The sequence below is a fragment of the Seriola lalandi genome, unplaced genomic scaffold (assembly GCF_002814215.2).
Source record: "Seriola lalandi dorsalis isolate HSWRI2012SDOR001 ecotype SW California unplaced genomic scaffold, Sedor1 jcf7180002054660, whole genome shotgun sequence".
NCBI lineage: Eukaryota > Metazoa > Chordata > Actinopteri > Carangiformes > Carangidae > Seriola > Seriola lalandi.
The window spans coordinates 233,307-253,839 of record NW_019525213.1 but is presented as its reverse complement, the minus strand read 5'-3'; the positions used below and the strand labels follow the sequence as shown (position 1 = coordinate 253,839).

Below are 20,533 nucleotides of genomic sequence, written 5' to 3'. Positions count from 1 at the left end.
ACCCACCCCCCTCCACGGCATGCAGACACACTTCGACCCCTCCCTCCCCTCATCTCTCCCCGTCTTCTCCCACCCATCCCGGCTCCACATAGCTGTCATTTCTCGTTCTTGTTCTTTTGTCACTTACTGGAAAGTTCTGGAGCAGTTTGAGGTAGTTTTTGAAAACTTTGTCACCCACATTGAAATTATTATCCTATTCTATAAGGACGAGGACAAACGCAGCCACTAAAACAAACTCTGTTTTGTTGTTGAGTACAAAACTAAATAAAATAGTGATCGATAGCAGCTCATAAATGTTACCTTTCAACCAGATCGAACAGTATTTCACATGCTGCTTGTTCAATGTACGATTTCATGCTTGCACAATCGGCCGACTCTGTAACAGTCATTACAGGTTCATGACAATACCTGTATTGTATGATTGGCTGCACCAGCTTCCATACTTGTCTTTGCAGGCATCATTTATTTTTTGGAAAAGTTTAATTTACTTTGGAAAGACTTTGCAAAAACCTCATTTTACAGATTGAACATGGTGTGGACATGGTCCCATATTTGCCTTCACTTCTTCCCTCCTTGCCCTCAAGCCGGACCCCCCACAAATCACTAAAACATCCCAAACACACATACACATGCACACAAGCAGGCAGGCATGAACACACAAAACCAAACTCACACACCCACATCCCTGAACTAGTGTGTGAAATCCTGAGGCTGATTGAGGAGGAGGAATGTGACCTTGTGACCCCAGGGCTGTGGGGAGGGGTGTTATAAATGTGTGTGTGTGTGTGTGTGTGTGTGTGTGTGTGTGTGTGTTTGATGTTGGGGAACAAGTGATTGTATATACACTTTCCATTGGCTTGCTATTCCCAGCATTGTCCTCTCTCATTTTTCAGACCACTTCAGTTCCTTCTTCTAGTGGATTAAACTCTGCTGCCCGCTCTCTAGACTCACACTCTCTCTCTCTCTCTCACACACACACACACACACACACACACACACACACACATTCATAAACACATGTAGGAGTCACTTGTAGAGTTAAGCATGGAAAGAACCATTCATTCATTATTTGCCTGCTCTGTTGTGCATATGAAGGCTGTGCGTGTGTGTGAGAGAGAGAGAGCGAGAAAGAGTGTGTGTGTGCACTTCTCAGACTCAGTTGTTGTCTTGTCTGTGAGAGAAGAGACAGGTTTCTCATGTAGGTGTGACTAAATAGTCTTTCTCTCCCAGCACACACACACACACACACACACACACACACACACACACACACACACACCACCCACTGAGCAAGCTTTTTCATGGCCCATAAAACTGATGATCTGAATGTCTCTTGGTGGTTTGTCTGCGTCCATGTGCTCGTCCATCCGAGAATGTGAGTTTGTGCATCCGTCTGTATCTTAGTGTGTGTGTGTGTGTGTGTGTGTGTGTGTGTGTGTGTGTGTGTGTGTGTGTGTGTGAGAGAGAAGGGGGAGTAGAATTCACTTCTTGACTTGGCATAGCTGTCTTAATTAAGACTCATGGCATGCAGCCCTGATGGAGCTCGGCATTAGTGGCAGAGACGTGCTGTGTGTGCAGGCCTGGACGGCAGCAGGTCCACTGGCAGTGAATGTGGGCTTATTGTCTGGACTCTGTGGTTGTCCTCCTTCACTCCTCTTTACTAGCTGCTTGTAATGTAGAGCTGATTATGGCGATTGTAGGTCATTGCATTGAAATGCAGGGTAATGCAGAGGGCTCAGGGCTAGAGAGAGACGGCAGACTTCAACAACAGAGGTAAAACTACAAAAAGGGACTTTGAACATCTGTAAAAAATAAAGACCTGTCACACATTTGTATATGCTGCAAATCCACAATATAAACTGTGATTTGTAAAACATGTTTTTTTCTTAGTTAGTTGCCCAGCATTATGTTAGAACCTTTTCTAACCTTTCTCTGGATTAGTGCCATTGAAAAACTTGTAATGTAACTGTAAAATGAACGAGGAGGGAAATACGTGCATACCGCAGCATTCTCGATGAATCATTGTATCATTTGCTGGGTAAGATATCAGTAAAGAGCACATCATCAGATCCAGCCTCCAAAAATATCCAATTTACTGTAATGTAACACAAAGAAAGAAATTTTTCTCAATCACTGTGTGAAAGTCTTTGTTTTTTATTTTCTCAATCTCTTCTGTGATTTAAGGTCACAAAGGTGCTAAATGTAACAATTCCCCAAATAACTAACTTTGTCAGTTCTATCTGTCTGTCTGAACACACAAACAGAACTGTTCTCTACACACACACACACACACACACACACACACACACACACACACACACACACACTGGTGCAAGCTTGGGTTTTGGGGTTTGACTCCAGGGACCCATTAGCTGAGATGTTTATTGTGGATTGTACAGTTAAAGCTCAGTGTGACCATAAGCCAAATCACACACTAAATTTGCTGAATATGCATGTGAAATTGTTCTTCACGAGGAACTATACAACGCGTAAACTTCAGTTCTGTGGTGTTTCGGTGTGGAGTCTGGGCTCATCTATAAGTTTACTGGCAGGCAGCGCAAGACTGAGTATATTGTCCGCTGCCTGCCAGGGTATACGATGTGTTGTGTGTATGTGTGTTTATGTGTGTGTGTGTGCATGCTTGTTTTTGTGTATTGGAGTTCAAGCATGCCTGTGCACCCAACTGGTGTATGTTTATGTGGGTGTTTTGCGCGCCTGTGTCTGTGTGCCGATGTGCGCACTGAGGAGGAAGTGGCTGAGCGTGCTTAGTTTAAACAAACACAGCCACTTCCTCCTCAGTGCGCACATCGGCACACAGACACAGGCGCGCAAAACACCCACATAAACATACACCAGTTGGGTGCACAGGCATGCTTGAACTCCAATACACAAAAGATGTGTATAAGAGACAGGTGTAGAGGAAAAGGAGGAAGGCAGAGAGAGCGCTGGTGCGTAGAAATTAAAGTGTAACTAATGTTCATTGGCCACTAGTCCTTTCTTGTGAAAAGCATGCAACCATGAACATCATACACACACACACACACACACTCTTACTGCCTTGTCTGAGCCGCCGCTTGATCGGGATCCAGCTCCGCAGGCAAAGTGTCATATTTACGCTAAGGGGCTGTATTACATGGAACCAACTGCATTACACAGCATTAAAGAAAAGACTGCTAGGAGGTGGCGGATGCGACATATGGAAGAGAGATGAATGAGGATGTGGAGCTAAATGCAGAGTTGTAGCCCCTGCATAATGCCATGCTAGTATAATATTGTCATGTCTGGGATGTGAGTAAATGTCTGGTGCATAAAGCCTCCTGGATGTAGCATGTGTGAAAATGAAAAAGACGGAAAAAGAGAGAAGGTTTGAATCTGAGTCTAGTTTGCCCTGTCTTCATATCTCCATGGTGACGAGAAGAAAAAGGACTATGAAATAATAATGGATTTCTGATTCTGAAATATTAGTGTATGAATATATATAAATCAACGAATCAATCGCCCTTTCAATTTCTGTTTCCTGCCTGTCTGTCTGGCTTTGTTATGAATGGCTCGTTTACATGTGTGTCAGGTTAAAGTTCACTAGGGTTGAGTGGTGCTTTGGTTTTAAAACTTGGGCTTGCATATCATTGAATGTTATGAGTAAGAAGCCCTAGAAGTGGATGGTGTAAGTGAACTCAAGTAGCTCTGGTGATTGCTAAGCCAGCACCCAGATGGCCTGTGTGTCCGCAGCCGGCCATGCTACCCCCCCACCAGTCAGCCCAACTTAGCTTTAAGTCTGCTGGCTTGTTGAACCAGCCCCCCACCCCTGTGTGTGGCCACAGACTGAGCCTTAGAGATCCAAGGTGTTAGGGAGGGGCTTGCTGTGAGCTCTCCTCAGGCCCAGTGCTCCTCTGTGGGCTGCAGAGTGCTCAGCCCTCAGCCTCTTTGGATTTGATGGAGAAAAGTCTTAACTGTGTCGGGGCAGGAGGGAGGGAGGACTGAGAGAGGGAAAGAAGGATGATCAGGGGGTGGGGGTGGGGGGCAGGACAAAAGGAGAAGAAAAATCTGGAAGCGCTGCCATGAAGAGGAGTGAGTCATGTTCATGTGCATGTGGGAGAATAGCCACTTCCTCTGTATTAAACACACACAAACACCAACAAAATACAGCGTGTTCCGAAGGCAGTCTGGCATACTGATGTTAATAGGGATAATGAAGATGGAGGTATTGGCAGTACCAGCCACAAATATGGCAGTGATGTTGTTGACATTGATGAGGCTGATGGAAGTAATGAAGACAATGACATCAGTTTTAATGATGATAATTAGGGTGGGGTGGGTTTTGCATTTGCACTGGTCTATAAACTGTTTTGTTGTGCGTGTGGTCACCAGTGTGAGGAACCAGACCTCCAACATCTGTAAATCAAAGGAGCTCTCAGTTGGAGGAAAAGAGCGAGAGTCTGGCGAGTCCTGGCTGATGTAATTGGTGGAAACGTCAGTGTCTGCGAGTGGGATAAACAATATCACAAAGTCACTTCGTCTCTGTGTGTTTGACTGTTTGCGTTGCCTCTGTTTACACTCTGACTCCCACGCAAGGACTCACATTATTTCCCTTTATTATTTTCCCAGTTGTGCTTTTGTCTTTTTCTCATAGACAGGAAACTAGTTGAATTTAGATCTCCTCTCCTTTCCTCTCCTCTCCTCTCCTCTCCTCTCCTCTCCTCTCCTCTCCTCTCCTCTCCTCTCCTCTCCTCTCCTCTGGAGTTACGTCGCTGCTACGTGGCTACGTGGCAAGCATCAGAGCTTCTACTGTGGGTTTACTGGCTGCTGGCCCCTTGCCCAACCATACACACACACACACACACACACACACACACACACATAGCCAGCCCTCAGCCATACAGCTGCATGAGGGAGGGCTCGCTGGCAGATGCACACATCTGCTGGAGCTAGCAGTGCTTTGCTAACGCGAAGCTAACGGCTAACACAGAACTCCCATTGCAACACTGAGCTGATTGTAAGCGCTCATGCCTTCATGAATGTTTCCAACTTGCTTCGCTTGACTCTTAATTTGCCGGACTCATTCAATTTTCTCTCCCTCTATGTCTCTTTCACCCAGACACACACACACACACACACACACACACACACACACACACACACACACACACACACACATACTGCCTGCTGTCTGTGGTATGACAGGCAGGACTAATGTTTGTTCTGGAGCAATAACACAATTAGGATTCCACACATTTCTCTCTCCACACACATTCAACCTCCGGCCCCATCGTATGCCCCCACCCCATCTCCTCCCTTCTCCTCTTTCGTCTCCCCCGTCCCTCCTGTCTTCTCTCCTTCTCCTCCTACCTTCTCTTTCGTCTTCCTCCCCTCTTTCCATCCCTACCTCCCCTGCCCTTCTCTCAGTTAACAGATTGCTGTCAATTCCACCTTGCGCAGACAGACAACAGATAATATTGATTTAATAACAAGGTTACTTTTGTCTTTCATAAAACCACAGGGCTGTGTCAGTCGTGTGTTTGTGTAGGTGTGTGTAGGTGCGCTTTATTCTTGGCACAGTTCTCTCTATTCGGTCCGCTGCTCTTCCGCTTAGGGTTTGATGCAGGTGATCCTCCACTATACACTAATTAACCTTTCTCTCCCACACACACACACACACACACACACACACACACACACACACACACATACACACTGGCTGGAATATCTCTCCCACTGCCCCTGACCTGAGTGTAAAATAGCCATTTCCTTCTTCATTTTGTTCACAAGGAAAACTGATGCCTCACCTACTCCTCCTTCCCCCTCTTCCTCACCCACCCTTTCTCAACTTCTCTCCTCTCGGTCTCCTTTTCTTTCTCCGCACTCCCTTTACCGTCTTTCCACCTTTTCTTTCTCTCTGACCCTGTTTTTGTGTTCCTCTGTGTGTTGAGGGTGTTGTCTTGATCCTGTGTGTGTGTGTGTGTGTGTGTGTGTGTGTGTGTGTGTGTGTGTGTGTGTGTGTGTGTGTCTGTGTGCACGTTATGTAACTGTAGTCTCTCCCTGGGAATGGGCCGCTGTTTCTTTGAGCTCCGCTTTTACTTCCTCCCGCCCACTGCCCTGACAACAGCCTATGAGGGGAGCCAATGGCTTCCCATCAGCCAGTGGGAGTAGGGGAGCTGTGTTTTGACAGGGCAGTGGAATGCGAGGGAAGGCGGGGTCTTTCCAGGAAGTGGATGGCAATAGAGTCAGATCCTGGACTCTTTGGCTGAGCTACTTATTTGGCACCCTGGAAAAGATTGAAAGTCAATACACTTCTTTTGTGTGTGGAGGCAGGCTGATCAAAGCTGTTAGAGGTTTGTTTTTCAGTGTGCACAAAGGCATTCTGCTGCATTTTCGCTTGAAGTAAATGAAAGAGGGGTTTAAACAAGAAAATTCTGCATTTTGATTCATTTAAAGTCATCTAACGATTTAAAAAATGCTCAGGAGAAAGGGGGAAAGGCAGAGCGAAGGTTGACTCGAAGTCACTGGGTCATCTGTTTCTGGCCTTTGCTCCAAGAAACCAGGCCTGATGAGAGGATTGGTGGGTGGGTAGATGGATGGATGGGAGAATGACAGGGGAGAAAGGCTTTGCCCAGGGTGCTCATTTTGTGTATGCAGAGGGCAAGGGATGGAGGGGGGGTGGGGGTTTGGGGGGGAGTGCTGAGCTGGTCGTTTACCAGGCTGAGTCCTGACTTGTCTCTTCTCAGGCTGAACACAAGGATCTGCAGAATGTCCGGCATGCGGAGGAAACGGGAAAAAAAAAAAGAAACGCGACCAAAAAAAAAAAAAATTTAAAGTGAAAGAGGAAATCTATGAACGAAACAATCCAGAAAGAGCATTTTTATGCCGCCTAATCTTGGATTAATTAAATGCAGCATGACGGTTTTTGAGATTTCATCAGATACTGACATTAAGAGTCGGGGTGTTCCTGCATTTCTTAGGACTAACTGCAGATTGTTAATAGCTCCACATCTGCCGTGAGTTATGTGCAAGATGCAACAAGGCAACGACCGCAGTACAACCTTGGAGACTCATTTGCATTCTGTAAAAGTGGAGAAATACTCATCTATGCAGGGAATGTGGGACGTGGCGATGACAAAACTTCCAAAACTGCAGCATTGTTGTGATAAAGGATAGCGGGGGCCAGAGGAATAGAAAAAGGAGAAAAAAAAAGCCTGTGGCAGTGAAGTGCAGCTTAGTTTGAGTCCCGGACTGAGCGGGGAAGTTCTCAGTTTGGGTTGTGTGTTTCTACGTGGATGCTCCTGGTTTGGCAGGTTTGCCTAGTGATGCAACAGATCAGTCCCGCACACAGACGACAAGTTCAGAGTGACAATGTGCTCGTCAGAAATTTAAGCAATGTTATCTTGTAGAGAAAGAAAATCTAGTTGTTAAGGAGACTGATGTTTCTTCCATAAATTATAGACTGATTTTGCAAGGGAATACACGGCACTGCCTTTGCAACCTTCTATATATGTGGCATTTAGGGTAAAAATGGCCTGATTTGAGAGTTTTAATAGAGGCTTGTTTAAAGTGAAATAAAAGCCAAAATCAGCATCTGGTTGATGGAGGCCTTCATTCACCATCAGATGTGGTTTCTTGAGGTGCTGGATCTCATCTGTTTGGGGGGGGCGGGAGGTGCCCTACAGGCCTCAGTTCAGGGAGTTTAGAGAGGAGCTTGTTCATACATGGTTTGCAAGTGGAACGTGTGTGTGTGTGTGTGTGTGTGTGTGTGTGTGTGCGCGCGCGCTCTTTATGTGTCCGTTGCATTCCACTCCAACCGTTCCAAGTTCTTCTTCGTGGATGACATATCATTACCGCAATTACAGGGCAAGAAGACTGCAACCATACACACACACATACACGCACACGCACACACACAGACAGACACACTTACAGAGGCGTGCACACAGAAAGGCCCTGCACAAATATATGCACACACGTATGCAACGCAAATGCATGCAGGCAAAGAGTAGAGCTAGCTGAAATTTTGCTTCAGACACTCTGCCCCTGTCCCTCTCTTTCAGCCACCCCACCCCACCCCTCTCTCTCAAACACACACACACACACACACACACACACACACACACACACGCACACACACACACACACACAAACACACTGCCTGCATATGTGCAGAAAGCTGCCGACCGACGTGGGAACCCGAAGAGGTTCCATCTTTTATAAATCCCCTCTCTGTCTCTCCCAAGTGTGTGTGTGTGTGTGTGTGTGTGTGTGTGTGTGTGTGTGTGTGTGTGTGTGTGTGTGTGTGTGTATGTATTCATGCTCCCCTCAGAGCACGCACAAGTACAGCATTCCTCTTTGCCTTCCTCTCCACCCTTTTTTCTCCCTTCCCTCCCCCCTCCCTCCTTTTTCTGCATCTCCCCCACCTCCACTCCACCTCTCTCTCTCTCTCCCTCTCTCTTTTTCTCTCCCTCTCTCTCTTTTCCTCTCCCTCTCACCCTCTCCTGGTGAAAAGGTACTCAGTCAATCTGTGTGTGTGTGTGTCTGAATACCTTTTGTAAAAGGAGCTGGGGTTGAATGGGAGTGGTGTTGGTGGCAGTTTCCCACCATATTTAGAAGCCACCCCCCCAACCCCCCCCCTTTTCTCCAACACACACACACACACACACACACAAATACACGCATCAGTGTGTCTGTGTGTGTATTAAATGCCAGCACAGATTAAAGTTGTCAGCTGATAAGATGGGTTTAAAAGGACTTGGATCAATCCCAGTCGTGTTTGGCGTATATTGTGTTTGTGTGCGTGTGTATTTCTCTATGTGTGTGTGTGTGTGTGTGTGTGCGCGCGCATGTGTGTGCGCGTGCACGTGTGTGTATGCACCAGAGTGAATAGATAGTCATTCAGTTCTGAGCACTGACACCTGAGCGCATTCCTCACTGCCTCACACACCCAGGATGAGGAAAACGATACCTACACCTCACCTATCTCTCTTTCTCTCTCTCCCTCTCTCCTTCTGTGTCACCACATTTACATGTACATTACAAATCACTCACACCAAGGAGATACAGCGTCATCTACGCTCTGCTCATATAGGAAACACATGTATGATGAGTGGCCTACTGAACTTTTGAATGATTGAATTAGAGATCACTGTCTCAGGTTCATGTATAGTTGTCACGGAGATCCGGGCAGTTCCATATTAATGACTTAACCACAGGATTACAGAGAAAAAACATGACTTAAGTACCATTTAAAGTTCAGTTTCACTTTCAATTCTCCTTCATGAGTTGTTTCTCTTTGCATGTTTCCCAGCTCTAATAGAAACACAAAAGTCAGGCTGTAGCAAATACAAAAAAATTTGTATTTTCATATTTGAGTTTGGGCAAAATGAGAGGAACTGATGGTGAAAGTGCAGCGGTTAGGTTCAGCACCCAGACGCAACAGTGACATTATGGATCACAACAGTAGTTTTTATATGTTGCCTGCATCTGCTTGATGTTATGTAAAAATGGCTGTCTTAGAAGCGTGTGCATGCGCAGCCAGGAAAGTTCAGTACACCAAAACTCTGCCCTAGTATTTTTGCAGCCCAATTAAAAGTAGTATGTTGGTTGCTTTTTGTGGAAGAACACAAGGAACCAAAATCAGAACCAGCTTTAGGTTCCCTGAGTTCATGAAAGAGTTCTCAAGTTCCTGGAAAAGTCGGTGTGCCGGATGAAAGGGCTTAGATTTACTATCCACTGCTAGTGGATATCAGTACACTGTGTGTCTGGTTATGGTTTCAGTGCTAAACTGTCATCCAGGGCAGGAAACAGTGGTTCCTTTTGGTCTTACCACAGCTGACCAAAAGGCTACAGACTCTTGGCCTTTTGGTGACCGTATACAGTCAAGCTTCTCATGGAGTCATGTTTGTTTTAAATGAGATTTAATTCCCTGACAAGATGTTTCTCTGTTCTGTATATCAGTGTGTCATAGTTCTGCTGCAACAGCTTATTAATCTGCTATTAATGCTAATGGTAAAACAAAACAAGACAAGGGCAGTTACAAAACAGTGATACAACTAAGCTGTTACAGTGAATTTACAATCAAATGCACCACATTTGGTTGAAGAATTTTCCTTTTCACACCGCTCCACCAGCAAAGACAGGATCAGGACACATTACAGTGTTTGACATTGATAGAAAAGCACTATCTTGTCAGTCTGTAACTCAGGCAGACACATTCCTCAGACGAGAAATAGCTTTTACCGACTCTTCTTTCAGATTAGGTTTATATGGCTCTCAAAGTTCAACCAGCTTTCAGTCTGAGTTTCTAGACTTTTATAGATTTCCATCATCTCCACTGGCCGTCCACTGATAATGGCACTTGAGGGGACAGCAGGATTACATCTGAAATCAATGCTTTTCTCTTTTTGTGACACATTCACTTCTAAGAAAGGCTTGTCATGGCTGTCATGCGGGAGCCCAGTATCATCCTTTCCAAAGAAGAGTGACATAAAGCTGAACTGTTTTTTGGAATAAAGCAGTTTGTAAGCAGTGGGCTGTAAAGGCTAAAAATGCTAAAGTTATTGATAGGTTTATCAGTCAGATGACTGCTGCCGAATTGTGTTGAAGGCTAAATTAAAGTACACAAACAATAGCCTGCCATATCTAAATGTGCAGAAGGTCAAAAGGCGTTACAATAATGTTAGGAACGACTCTCTTGGCCCTAAAGGGAAACTGCAGGGGAAGGCTTCAAGGCTGCTTTATTCATGGCAATGGAGGTTTTCTATCACTGTGATTGGTCAAAATACTTATTTCTATTATTGGCTCTAAATTAACAATAGACAAAGCTTTCGGAGATTGAATTGTATTCCACATATTTGAGTTCAAATTTAGCTTTTAATTTCTATATATAAACTTTTTTTTTTTTTTTTTTTATTATGTAGTGCTAACAAAGTTTTTACCACTGCCATTAACTGCAGAGGAAAAATACAAACTAGGAGAGTCAGACATGCTGAAGTATTGATTCAGCATTACACCGCATGACAAATGCCAGGACATGACTAACTTTGATCTCCCCCAGCTGCAGGAGTTACAAAAAGCAGCAGTTAACTTGTGCAACAAAGTAGAAGAAATAAATCTGTGGTCTAATAGGCAATGTTAGCCTTACATCACCTGTGGCTTCTTTCACTGTTTTATTTTTCTTTACATCATCTATGCGATTTGAAGCAGAGGAAGTGGACATGTGATCAGTTTTCACACTGGTCTTTTCAGAGAAGATCATGAATAATTCATTCACTGGCAGAAAGAAATGGGGAAGTACAAGCTGGCAATAGCATGTAAGACCATTTGAATTTTATATGAGTATTGTTTAGTTTATTTCTGTCTGAATATGAAACATTCAAGACCAGTTTCCAAGACCAGGTTTAGTGAGCAAAAGTGCCAGTCTCAGGAGATTTAGCCTGTTTGCAGGTTGCACAAATGTGTGTTTGTCTGTGTGTGTGTGTGTGTATCTGCGAATGATGGTCGGAAGAGAGAGAGAGAGAGAGAGAGAGAGAGAGAGGTGTGAAGCAGTCGACTGGAAGTAAGTCAGACAGTCTGTTAGGTGGTTGTGAATATCCATTATGCTTCATCAGGATGGACAAACTGGAGTCTTTGGGCGTGTGTGTGAATGATGAATAACTGTATGAGTAATGACTGTGGTGTTATGAGGTCAGAGCTGCCTCTGAATATCTAGGGCTTCTGTGTGTGTGTGTGTGTGTGTGAGAGAGAGAGTTGCATATAGGTGTGTGTTTTAGTCTATGCATCTTTTATGTTAGAGAGGCAGTTGCCATGCTTACACAGGGCTTTCTGTCTAATGACCAAGACACGCATACATGCACACGCATATATAGACACACACTCATGCTTTTTCACACACGTACACACACAAACATTCATACACCCGGACAAGTGGGTGATTGTTTTCTGGATCCAACATGGAATTTTTCAATTTAACATTTTATCCCTGCTGGGAATTGACACCTTATTCCTCCCACATTCCACTGGGGAACGGAAACCACTGAGTGTGTGTGTGTGTGTGTGTGTGTGTGTGTGTGTGTGTGTGTGTGTGTGTGTGTGTGTGTGTGTGTCTGTGTGTGTGTCTGTGTGTGTGTACGTGGTCATGTCTGAAGCTGTCAACGGCAGCATCCATCTGGTAATGATTCCACTGGAAAACAAAGGTCATTATTCATTCATTGATACATTACATTCCCAGATATGTGCATTACATCCTGTAGGAAACTTAGGCAACACACAGACAACAGCTGTACAACGGAAAGCGCATCTACATTTTCCCTACATTTTCCCTACATTTTTATGCTTCCGTCATGACTGAGCCTCACAAGGCAAACGGGCACAAAATCAACAAAGTAGTTAGTATGACAGTAGACAAATGGATAATCTTTCTTTTTTTTCTCTTCAAGTTGCTTCTGCACTATGCAATTTCACACATCAGTTGCTCCAAATTGCAGTGGAAGGTTAAGTGTTTAAATTTAGAGGATGCCAATGCCAAGAAATTATATAACAAGACACCAGCAAGCTGAACACAACACATTTGTCTTTATCTACAAGTTGATGTGTGATTGCTTTAAAAGAGATAGTTTGACATTCTGGGATAAAAATGGTTACTGTATTCAGTGTCTTAGATGAGAAGCTTGATAGAAATGTCGCCTCTGTCTGTTAAAATATGAAACTACAGCCAGGATAGGGTTAGCTTAGCTTAGCATTAGCAGGGGGAAACAGCTTGCTCAGCTCCGTATGAATCTGAGAAATAGTCTGACACACAACCCCTTCTAAAACTGAAACTTCTCTTTTTTCCAATTTGACTTTTGTATGCAATAAAACAATGTATTAATTAAAACAATAACAAGTTAAGTATTAATTAGTGCGATTTAACAGAAGCTCTGGGACAGATTTTGTTAGCTTTGTTTAGATGTAGCCAGGCTAGCTGTTTCTGCTAAGTACTGCTAAATTAAGGTAATCCTCAATATTTTCATCTAAATCTCAGCAAGAAACTGAAAAAGTATGTTTCCCAAAATGTGTAACTATTCCTCTTTTTTTAAATCTAAAAACATGATATCTGTCTCTGACAGTGCTGACTTCCTTTGGGACCATTTCTTTGGTAGAAAAGTAGTTGCAGAGAAAAAGTGTTGACAGTGAAGTCTGTGGATTATCCAGAGTAGCGGGACACCGATTCTGGAAAGTTGTTGATGTCAATTTTTTTTAAATGTAATTTTTCAGTGCTGTGAGCACCACAAACAAAATTCCATTTACCTTAATCCCTGTTTTGGGGTGATGGTAGAAATCTCAGTGTCAGATATCTCTGAACCTGGGCAAGCAAAACCAAAATTATCTGCGTGGCTGGATAACACTTGAGGTGGGTGACAATTTGAATTTCTTGAGGGAAGGAGGGATTATCATAAGAACACAGGGTTATTGGAAGACATGTCTAGCACCGTCCTCTTGTTCATTCGTTCTCTATTTATCATATAAGCCGAGCCTTCATTTACTTATCCCAACTCTCTTCCTCCCTCCTTTCTTTTCTGTCTCGCCCTTCTCTTTTTCCTGGCAGAGCTGACAGTGGTGTTACCATCTGTCTGTGATGTGTCCTGGACGCAACTGTGTGTGTGTGTGTGTGTGTGTGTGTGTGTGTGTGTCTGTGTGTCTGTGTCTGTGTCTGTGTGTGTGTTCGTCCGTTCGTTCGTTCGTTCAAGACAGGATGGCCAGGCTGAGCTGGGAATGGGGCTCAAATGGAGAAAGAAAGAGAGTTTTAGACAAAGAACAAAAATCAAGAATTAAAAGAGGAGATAGAGTCAGAAAGGCATAAAAAGACACTGAGAGTGTGTGTGTGTGTGTGTGTGTTTATGTTGAAACAATATGAGCCACAGCTGTGTGATCTACTAACCCTTTCAAAGACCTTGACAGTGCTAGAAGACGACCAGCTGAAAGAAAAGACACGCAATGACACACAGCTGTTTTCAGAGGAGCGCTTTGTGTGTGTGCACATGTGCATATTATCTGTGGATGTATGTCAGAGATGGATATCAGACAGACTTCTTTCACCAACTTAAATAAAAAAAAAAAAAAGCAAATCCCCTATGCATGCTCTATGCTGTATATGTGTTCATGTGTGCACTAATAGCAGCTTTCAGCCATTAGTCAGTAACTCTAATGATTTCATACTTTGTGGCGTTGAGGTCGAAACACCTATGACATTCAGTAATCTACCTCTGGCAATGAATCTGTGTGTGTTTGTATATGTGTGCATATGTATGTGTTTGTGTGTTATCAAGGTCGTCTGAGTGTATTCCCTCAGGAGACCTCATATGTATTGCCACTGACGTAACTGTATGGGAGCTTTAGTGGTTGAATTGTGTGTTGATCTATGCGGTTTTTGCTAGAAGCACATACAGTTTAACTGTCAAAGTTCGGGTTATAAGATCTTGGTTAAAACCCTGATGAGGACCATGTAAGGCACAACACTGACACGTGTTGCTTTGTTTTTTCATATTTCCTTTGATTCTTGCTGTATAGCCAATTAGGTGAAACCATGTTATTTTCCACTTAAGATGAATGGTCTTGGTTGTTGTTTTTATTTTTTTTGTAGTTATTCCTTTTGGTTTTACTGCTATGCAAGCATAGAAACCATCTCCAGATTTAGCTCTCAGTTCCTCTCCAACAAAAAGCGCCAATACAGTTAACCAAAGAAGACCTCAAAAGACTTCCCTTTCTTGCAATGTGTTTGCATGTTTATATGGAATACTAAAGCTAATAACAGGTGCAGGTATCCCTATTCAAACTGAGACCTTATTCATCCAATTTTTCTTTTTCTTTTTTTTTTTTTAATCTTCCAAACAGGATATACACTTTAATCCCTCCTGTATTTTACATGTTCATTGTTGAAGATGAAGAGCTTTGAATTAGTCTCTCACTCTGTGTTCCTCGATCTGCCTCTTTAATGTTTTTTTTCTTTTATATTGACATGATATGACTTGATATGAAAGCTGATATGCCTGTGCAAAGCCAACATACGCAACATATTAGGAAAGCACTAATGTTAATGTGAAGCACTGGAATAAGTCTATCTTTTCTTACCTTTGTTAACTGGACCAATTATTTATATCTTTCACCCCCCCATTCCACTATGTGTTATCTGTTACTTACTATTCACCTCTTTTATTAGAGCTATATCTAGGTTTTGATCCAAGTTCATTTCCCAATTGAGGAGGAAAACCACATGAACACAGTAAACCCAATGGAGACAGACAAATTTAATAAAAACTCCTCAACAATGCAAAGAGGTTTTCACGCTCGCTTGAAGTGGAAAATTGCTTTGCCGATGATGAAACTGCACGATAAACACATGATGGAAACACGTCAGTTGGCTGGCGTAATGCAAACTAGGCATAGGCTAATGGTTCAATATTTATGGAAAATATGCTTATTTGCTTTCTTCCAGAGAGTTAGATGGTCTGTTTAATATGAAGCTACAGCCAGCAGCCAGTTAGCTTAGTATAAAAAGCAGGGGAAGATATCTAGCGTTTTTACATTTCGGGCTTTTGTACACATAAAACAAATGAGATCCAACATGCTTGTTAGTGAGCTTTAGAGGTGTTGTTTCAGACACACCTAAGCTAGCTGTCTCCCCCGGCTTCCAGCCTTTGAGCTAAGCTTACTGGCTACTAGCTCCTGCTTTATATTCACAGTTTATCCATTAAACAAATATATTAGACTTATAACCAAAACATCAAACCATTTCATCAAGGAAATAGGTTCTGAAATAGAAAAATCTGTCCATCTTTAGCAAGTGTTGTACCCTTTGTAGCATCTGCATATAAGGCCATAGAAGGCCCATAGTAGCTGATAGTAAAGATCAACAGCAAGTCACTGTTCCCTTTTTACCCGTGTATGTTTTGTTTTTTACTGTACTGGAGTCCTGCTTCGAAACAGAACAGGGAAATGCACCTTATCTGGTTTCTAGTTGATGTCATTTCTTTTTATGACATTTCTGTGACCTTCACTTGAGGAAACAATTGAAATATGTCATTGTCTTTGTGTGTGTTTGTGTTTGTTTGACTGAGCAATACTGAAGTCCCCTGTTTCTTATTCTCTCTGTACTTTCCCAGGTAGGGCAGTTCAGTGAATTTCTCCATGAATGTACGTCACAATGATGATGACAGACCAGATTCCACTGGACTTGGCTCCGCCCCCCATCCTGAACGGGGAGGTCCCTCTCATGCCTCACATGGTTAACGGTGATGCGGCACAACAGGTAAAACACTTGCTCACTCACACAGACGCGCACGCACGCATGTGTCGTCTGCCTTTCAGTTATCCTTGCAGAATAAACATGCAAATGCATCCACCTTCTTCTTTCATCATTCCTGTGCTGCCATAGACGCAAACAAACATCCAGATGCACATCAAGAATACTCATCAAACAGTCGTGCAGCCACTTGTCTTTGTTGTCATTTCGTAACAAGCCTAATGCGTGGCTGCCACAGGTAATGAACAGCTTCCAAGTGGTTACAGTAAAGCATTTGTCATTTAACAGGGACAAAAATAAACACAGATGTATACAGGGACTTATTCTTTTCTCATTCAGTCCTAGAGACATGTTTTTAAACAGCATATAACTGGCTGACTGGCTCCATTGATGGACCCCAGGCCTTAACTTGAATTGCTTTGGAAAAGGATTCCGCTGCCTCTCTGTGCCTGACTGATCTTATCAGATGCTGCAGAGCCAACTGGATCACCTTCAAAGTACAAAACCCCACCCGAGCTCTGCACAGGCAAAAGGAAGCCATCAGCGTAATTAAAAGCATCACAGTTAATTGACCTGGGTCTAATCCTGTTGTCACAGATACATTTTACACTGTGTGCTTTTGGTAGATGAGGGATGATGATGATGTTTATGTATCATCCCCGGCCTGTTCCCTCACAGCCCAGAGGAAGCATGGTGGGAGTGTTTTGGCTGCGACACATAACAGTTAGGGAGGGTTTTGGCTGTAACACACAGCAGTTAGGGAGCTCTTTTTTTGTAACACCCTGCAGTTTAAACTTGGTTCCCAGTGTCGAATCAGGAATTTAGACTCACGATTATATAGATTTAACTCAGCATATGTGTGTGTCCATGTTTGTGTGTATTGGTTTGTTTCGTGGACTGTCTTACACTGTGTGTGTTTGTTTCTTCTACCATTTCAGTGTTTGTTTGTGTGTGTGGGCACACCTCTGTGTTGAGTCTGAATACATAGTTATGTGTTTGTGTTTGTCTGCTTGCTTGTCTATCAGTTTTCCTGTCTGTCTGTCTGTGTGTGTCTGCCTACACTTGTTTATGTGTGTGTTTTATCTGTGTGTCTGTTCCTCAGATAAATACAGGTGATTGTAAGGATGCAACAGTATCTTTCTAGCATAGTTTGTGTTAAAAAAAAAAATGATATGCATTATGGAAGAGCCACATCTTAGCTAACTGTGAATATATAATCAATGGAATTTGTCATTGAAGGTTTCTTTCATTTTCCTTTCTGAGGAAGTGAAACTTTTCATACACCAGGACAAATTAGTATCTGAAAAAAATCCCCTATGACATAATAGAACTACTACTAGAACGTAGCCAATAGGAGGTTCTGTATTCTCTTCCATTTAGAGTATGGAATCCTGTATTGGCTACATAATGAAGGGCAACAGTGTAGCCAATAGGAGGTTTCATATTCTGTTCCATTTAGAAACTTTTATTGGCTACATTGTTTCCACTTCATTATGTTATATAGCTCACATGTGCTTTGTTGTTACTCTGTTGCCATTGTTGCAAGCTGATGAAGGTTGTCTGCCTGAAACATCTGTGGGTGATATATTTCATTTAATAAGGCAGCGATTTCTCTCATGATTTTTTTTTTCTTGCTTCTGAGAATCCAGCAACCGTCTTCACATAATGGAGTTGATTTATTATCAACTGTTATTCCTTTATCCATGAAATCCACCCAGACTCTTCATCTAATGTTATTTTCCCAACTTTAAAAAACGTTTTATAGACAATAATTGGGCTTAAAATCCTTTGTGTAGACAAAGTGAATGCATGCCAAAGTGTTGACCTTAGTTGTGTGCACAGGACTGGATTTTAACATTGATTAAAATGTCAGTGTAATTTTGAATTAGCTGAGTTCTTACCTCTGGAACAGAACTTTGATGTCCCGGTTTCAGTTTGGCTGTGCATTAAATGCTAGAGTGCACAATTAGATTACATTAACACTGTGAACAGTAACAGCTCTGAACTGCTGCCTGAAAATGTTGAATAAATAAAAAATAATCCTCATCTAGAAAAAATCTGTTTATCAGAAGATGCTAAAATGAATGTTTGTAGCCAAGCCAAAAAGGGTGTTTGGAGAATGTCGACACAGCTTAAGTCAAATCTTCTCTCTGTTAGAGACTTGACACTTGCTTAAGTGATTTTCTTTCTTTTAATATGCTGTAAGTGTGTTTTATGCCAAATCTAGACATGGAAGATGTTATGGGTACGAAACATTTTTGTTTTTATTCCAGCTTAAGGAACATTTTGTGAGTGTATCAAACCATTGGCTGACTGGATCATAACGGCATCAGTGATCAATCAAATCATATGAAAAACATGCTACATGACTGTTTTACACGTGCCATGATCTTGGCTCATGTAGTGCTAAACGTGACACATACATATATGCAGTCATTCCACACACACCCACCCACATGGTGTGATATGGGGGTTTTCTCAGTCCTTAGGAAACATGGGTCGCCCTGTACTATGCTGGGGTTCCCATAGCAACAGCAGCCGCTGCAGCAGACAGAGCAGGAAGTGTGTGAGTGTGTGTATATGTGTGTGTGTGTGTCTGAGGGAGAGGAGCAGGTTAGCTCTGAGATGGGAGAGCATGCAGACACTACAGGAGGAACGCAGGATATGAGGATTTTACGACGGCACACCTGTAGAACATAGACGGGGCTGCTTGTGTGTGCATGCATGTGTGTGTGAGTAGATGCGTGCGTGTGTGTGTGTACAATGGAGGGTCACCTGTTTCATGTCTACAGCCACGTGTACACTCTCAACAATCTGTATGCGGAGAATATGACGGTAAGGTGCATGCATACTCCCCTCAGGCACGTTCAGCAGAAGCACTCAAAACGGTGTCACATGATTTGGCTTCATTTCACCTGTCTGTGTGTGTGTCTGTGTGTGTGTTTTTTTAAATGTGATGTATGCCTCTCTCCAGGTGTGTGATTTTTTTTTCTGTACTGGTTTCAGTGGTTTTCTGCCAGTCAGTTTGGTTAAAGCAGAAAGGCTTTTGTTAAATCAGGGTGAGTGAGATAGCAGCACTGTCTCACCATTAGCTTATTTAACACCTCATTCACATGTGTGAACTCTCTGTGTGTCCGCCCTACTCTCATATCTGATGGTTACTGTGTGTTATATCACATCTGCAAACCTTTTGGACGTCCAGCAGAGAGTCTGTCGTGTTTTGTGATTGTTGAAAATGGATGTGTTTATGGTGTTATGCATTTTCTTCCCTTGATGCATTCTTAATTTCTGTTTTTTCTAAGTTAATCTGATCGGTGCTTTCTAATTATGTAATTTCTGTTTGTGTGTGTGTGTGTGTGTGTGTGTATGCGTGCGTGTGTGTGCGTGTTGGTATAGGTGATCCTGGTGCAGGTGAACCCGGGGGAGACATTCACCATCCGGGCAGAGGACGGCTCACTGCAATGCATCCAGGGTCAGTCCCCTCTTATATTATTATATTATCATATTAAGATGCGGCCTTGTGGCAGCACTGACGCGTATCACTGTGAGACAGAGTATTTCCCATCACTTTAATTATTTGCTGGTTGCACATACTTGACATTAGGGGTACTATCTTTCTGAAGCTTATTATGCTTTTCACTCTCTAGATAGCCAATTGGTTCCTTTTTTTTTTTCATTTCATTATAAAAGTCCAATTATGGAGACTCACTTAAGATAGAGAGCCCACACAGGGAATATTGAGCTACTTTTCTTATTGTGTGCAGATGCAGGTGAAAGCATGGCTCCTTGGAAGTGCATTTCCATTTTTTTTTTTACAGAGAACAGTGGCGCATTCATGTGCCATTGTAGAGATTGGAGAAATTATGCTTTTAAATCCTTTTCATAACATCTATCATCATTGTCGATGGCCCTCTGGGTGTAGTTTTTCCAACAACGCAGCCTGGGAATGCAAAGTTCAGCAGCTGGCTTTCAAGCCTATAGGCTATAGGATGTCAGAGCTTCCTGCCAGCATTCTTTCAGCGGCATTAACACACAGCAGCAGTGTGACATCTTAAAATCTGAAATTGTGAATACTGTGTTATATGAAGCAAGTTTGAAGTCTAAAACAATCTGAAACTGTGCAAAAATAACAACACTTAAGAAAAATGCATGTTGGTTCACATTGCTGCAAAAACTCCAGAATAGTCCTTTATTGTAGTCTTTTAGGGACGCGGTCAATAATGCAGCAGTAAGGGTGAGGAAAAGGAAGTGGGGGGGGGGGGGGGGGGTGGT

At 42.9% G+C, this 20,533-nt stretch overlaps 1 protein-coding gene across 2 annotated transcripts in view; it reads left to right on the top strand.

Annotated features, from left to right (window-relative positions):
- The window catches only part of fndc3ba (fibronectin type III domain containing 3Ba), a 96,178-nt gene that overhangs the window by 7,970 nt on the left and 67,675 nt on the right, over positions 1-20,533 (top strand). For both annotated transcript variants that reach the window (XM_023420916.2, XM_087177901.1), the window contains exons 2-3: positions 16,122-16,267; positions 19,658-19,733. In XM_023420916.2, the coding sequence (XP_023276684.1) occupies positions 16,151-16,267; positions 19,658-19,733 (193 nt within the window). In that variant the 5' untranslated portion in view covers positions 16,122-16,150. The remainder of the gene's footprint in view (positions 1-16,121; positions 16,268-19,657; positions 19,734-20,533) is intronic.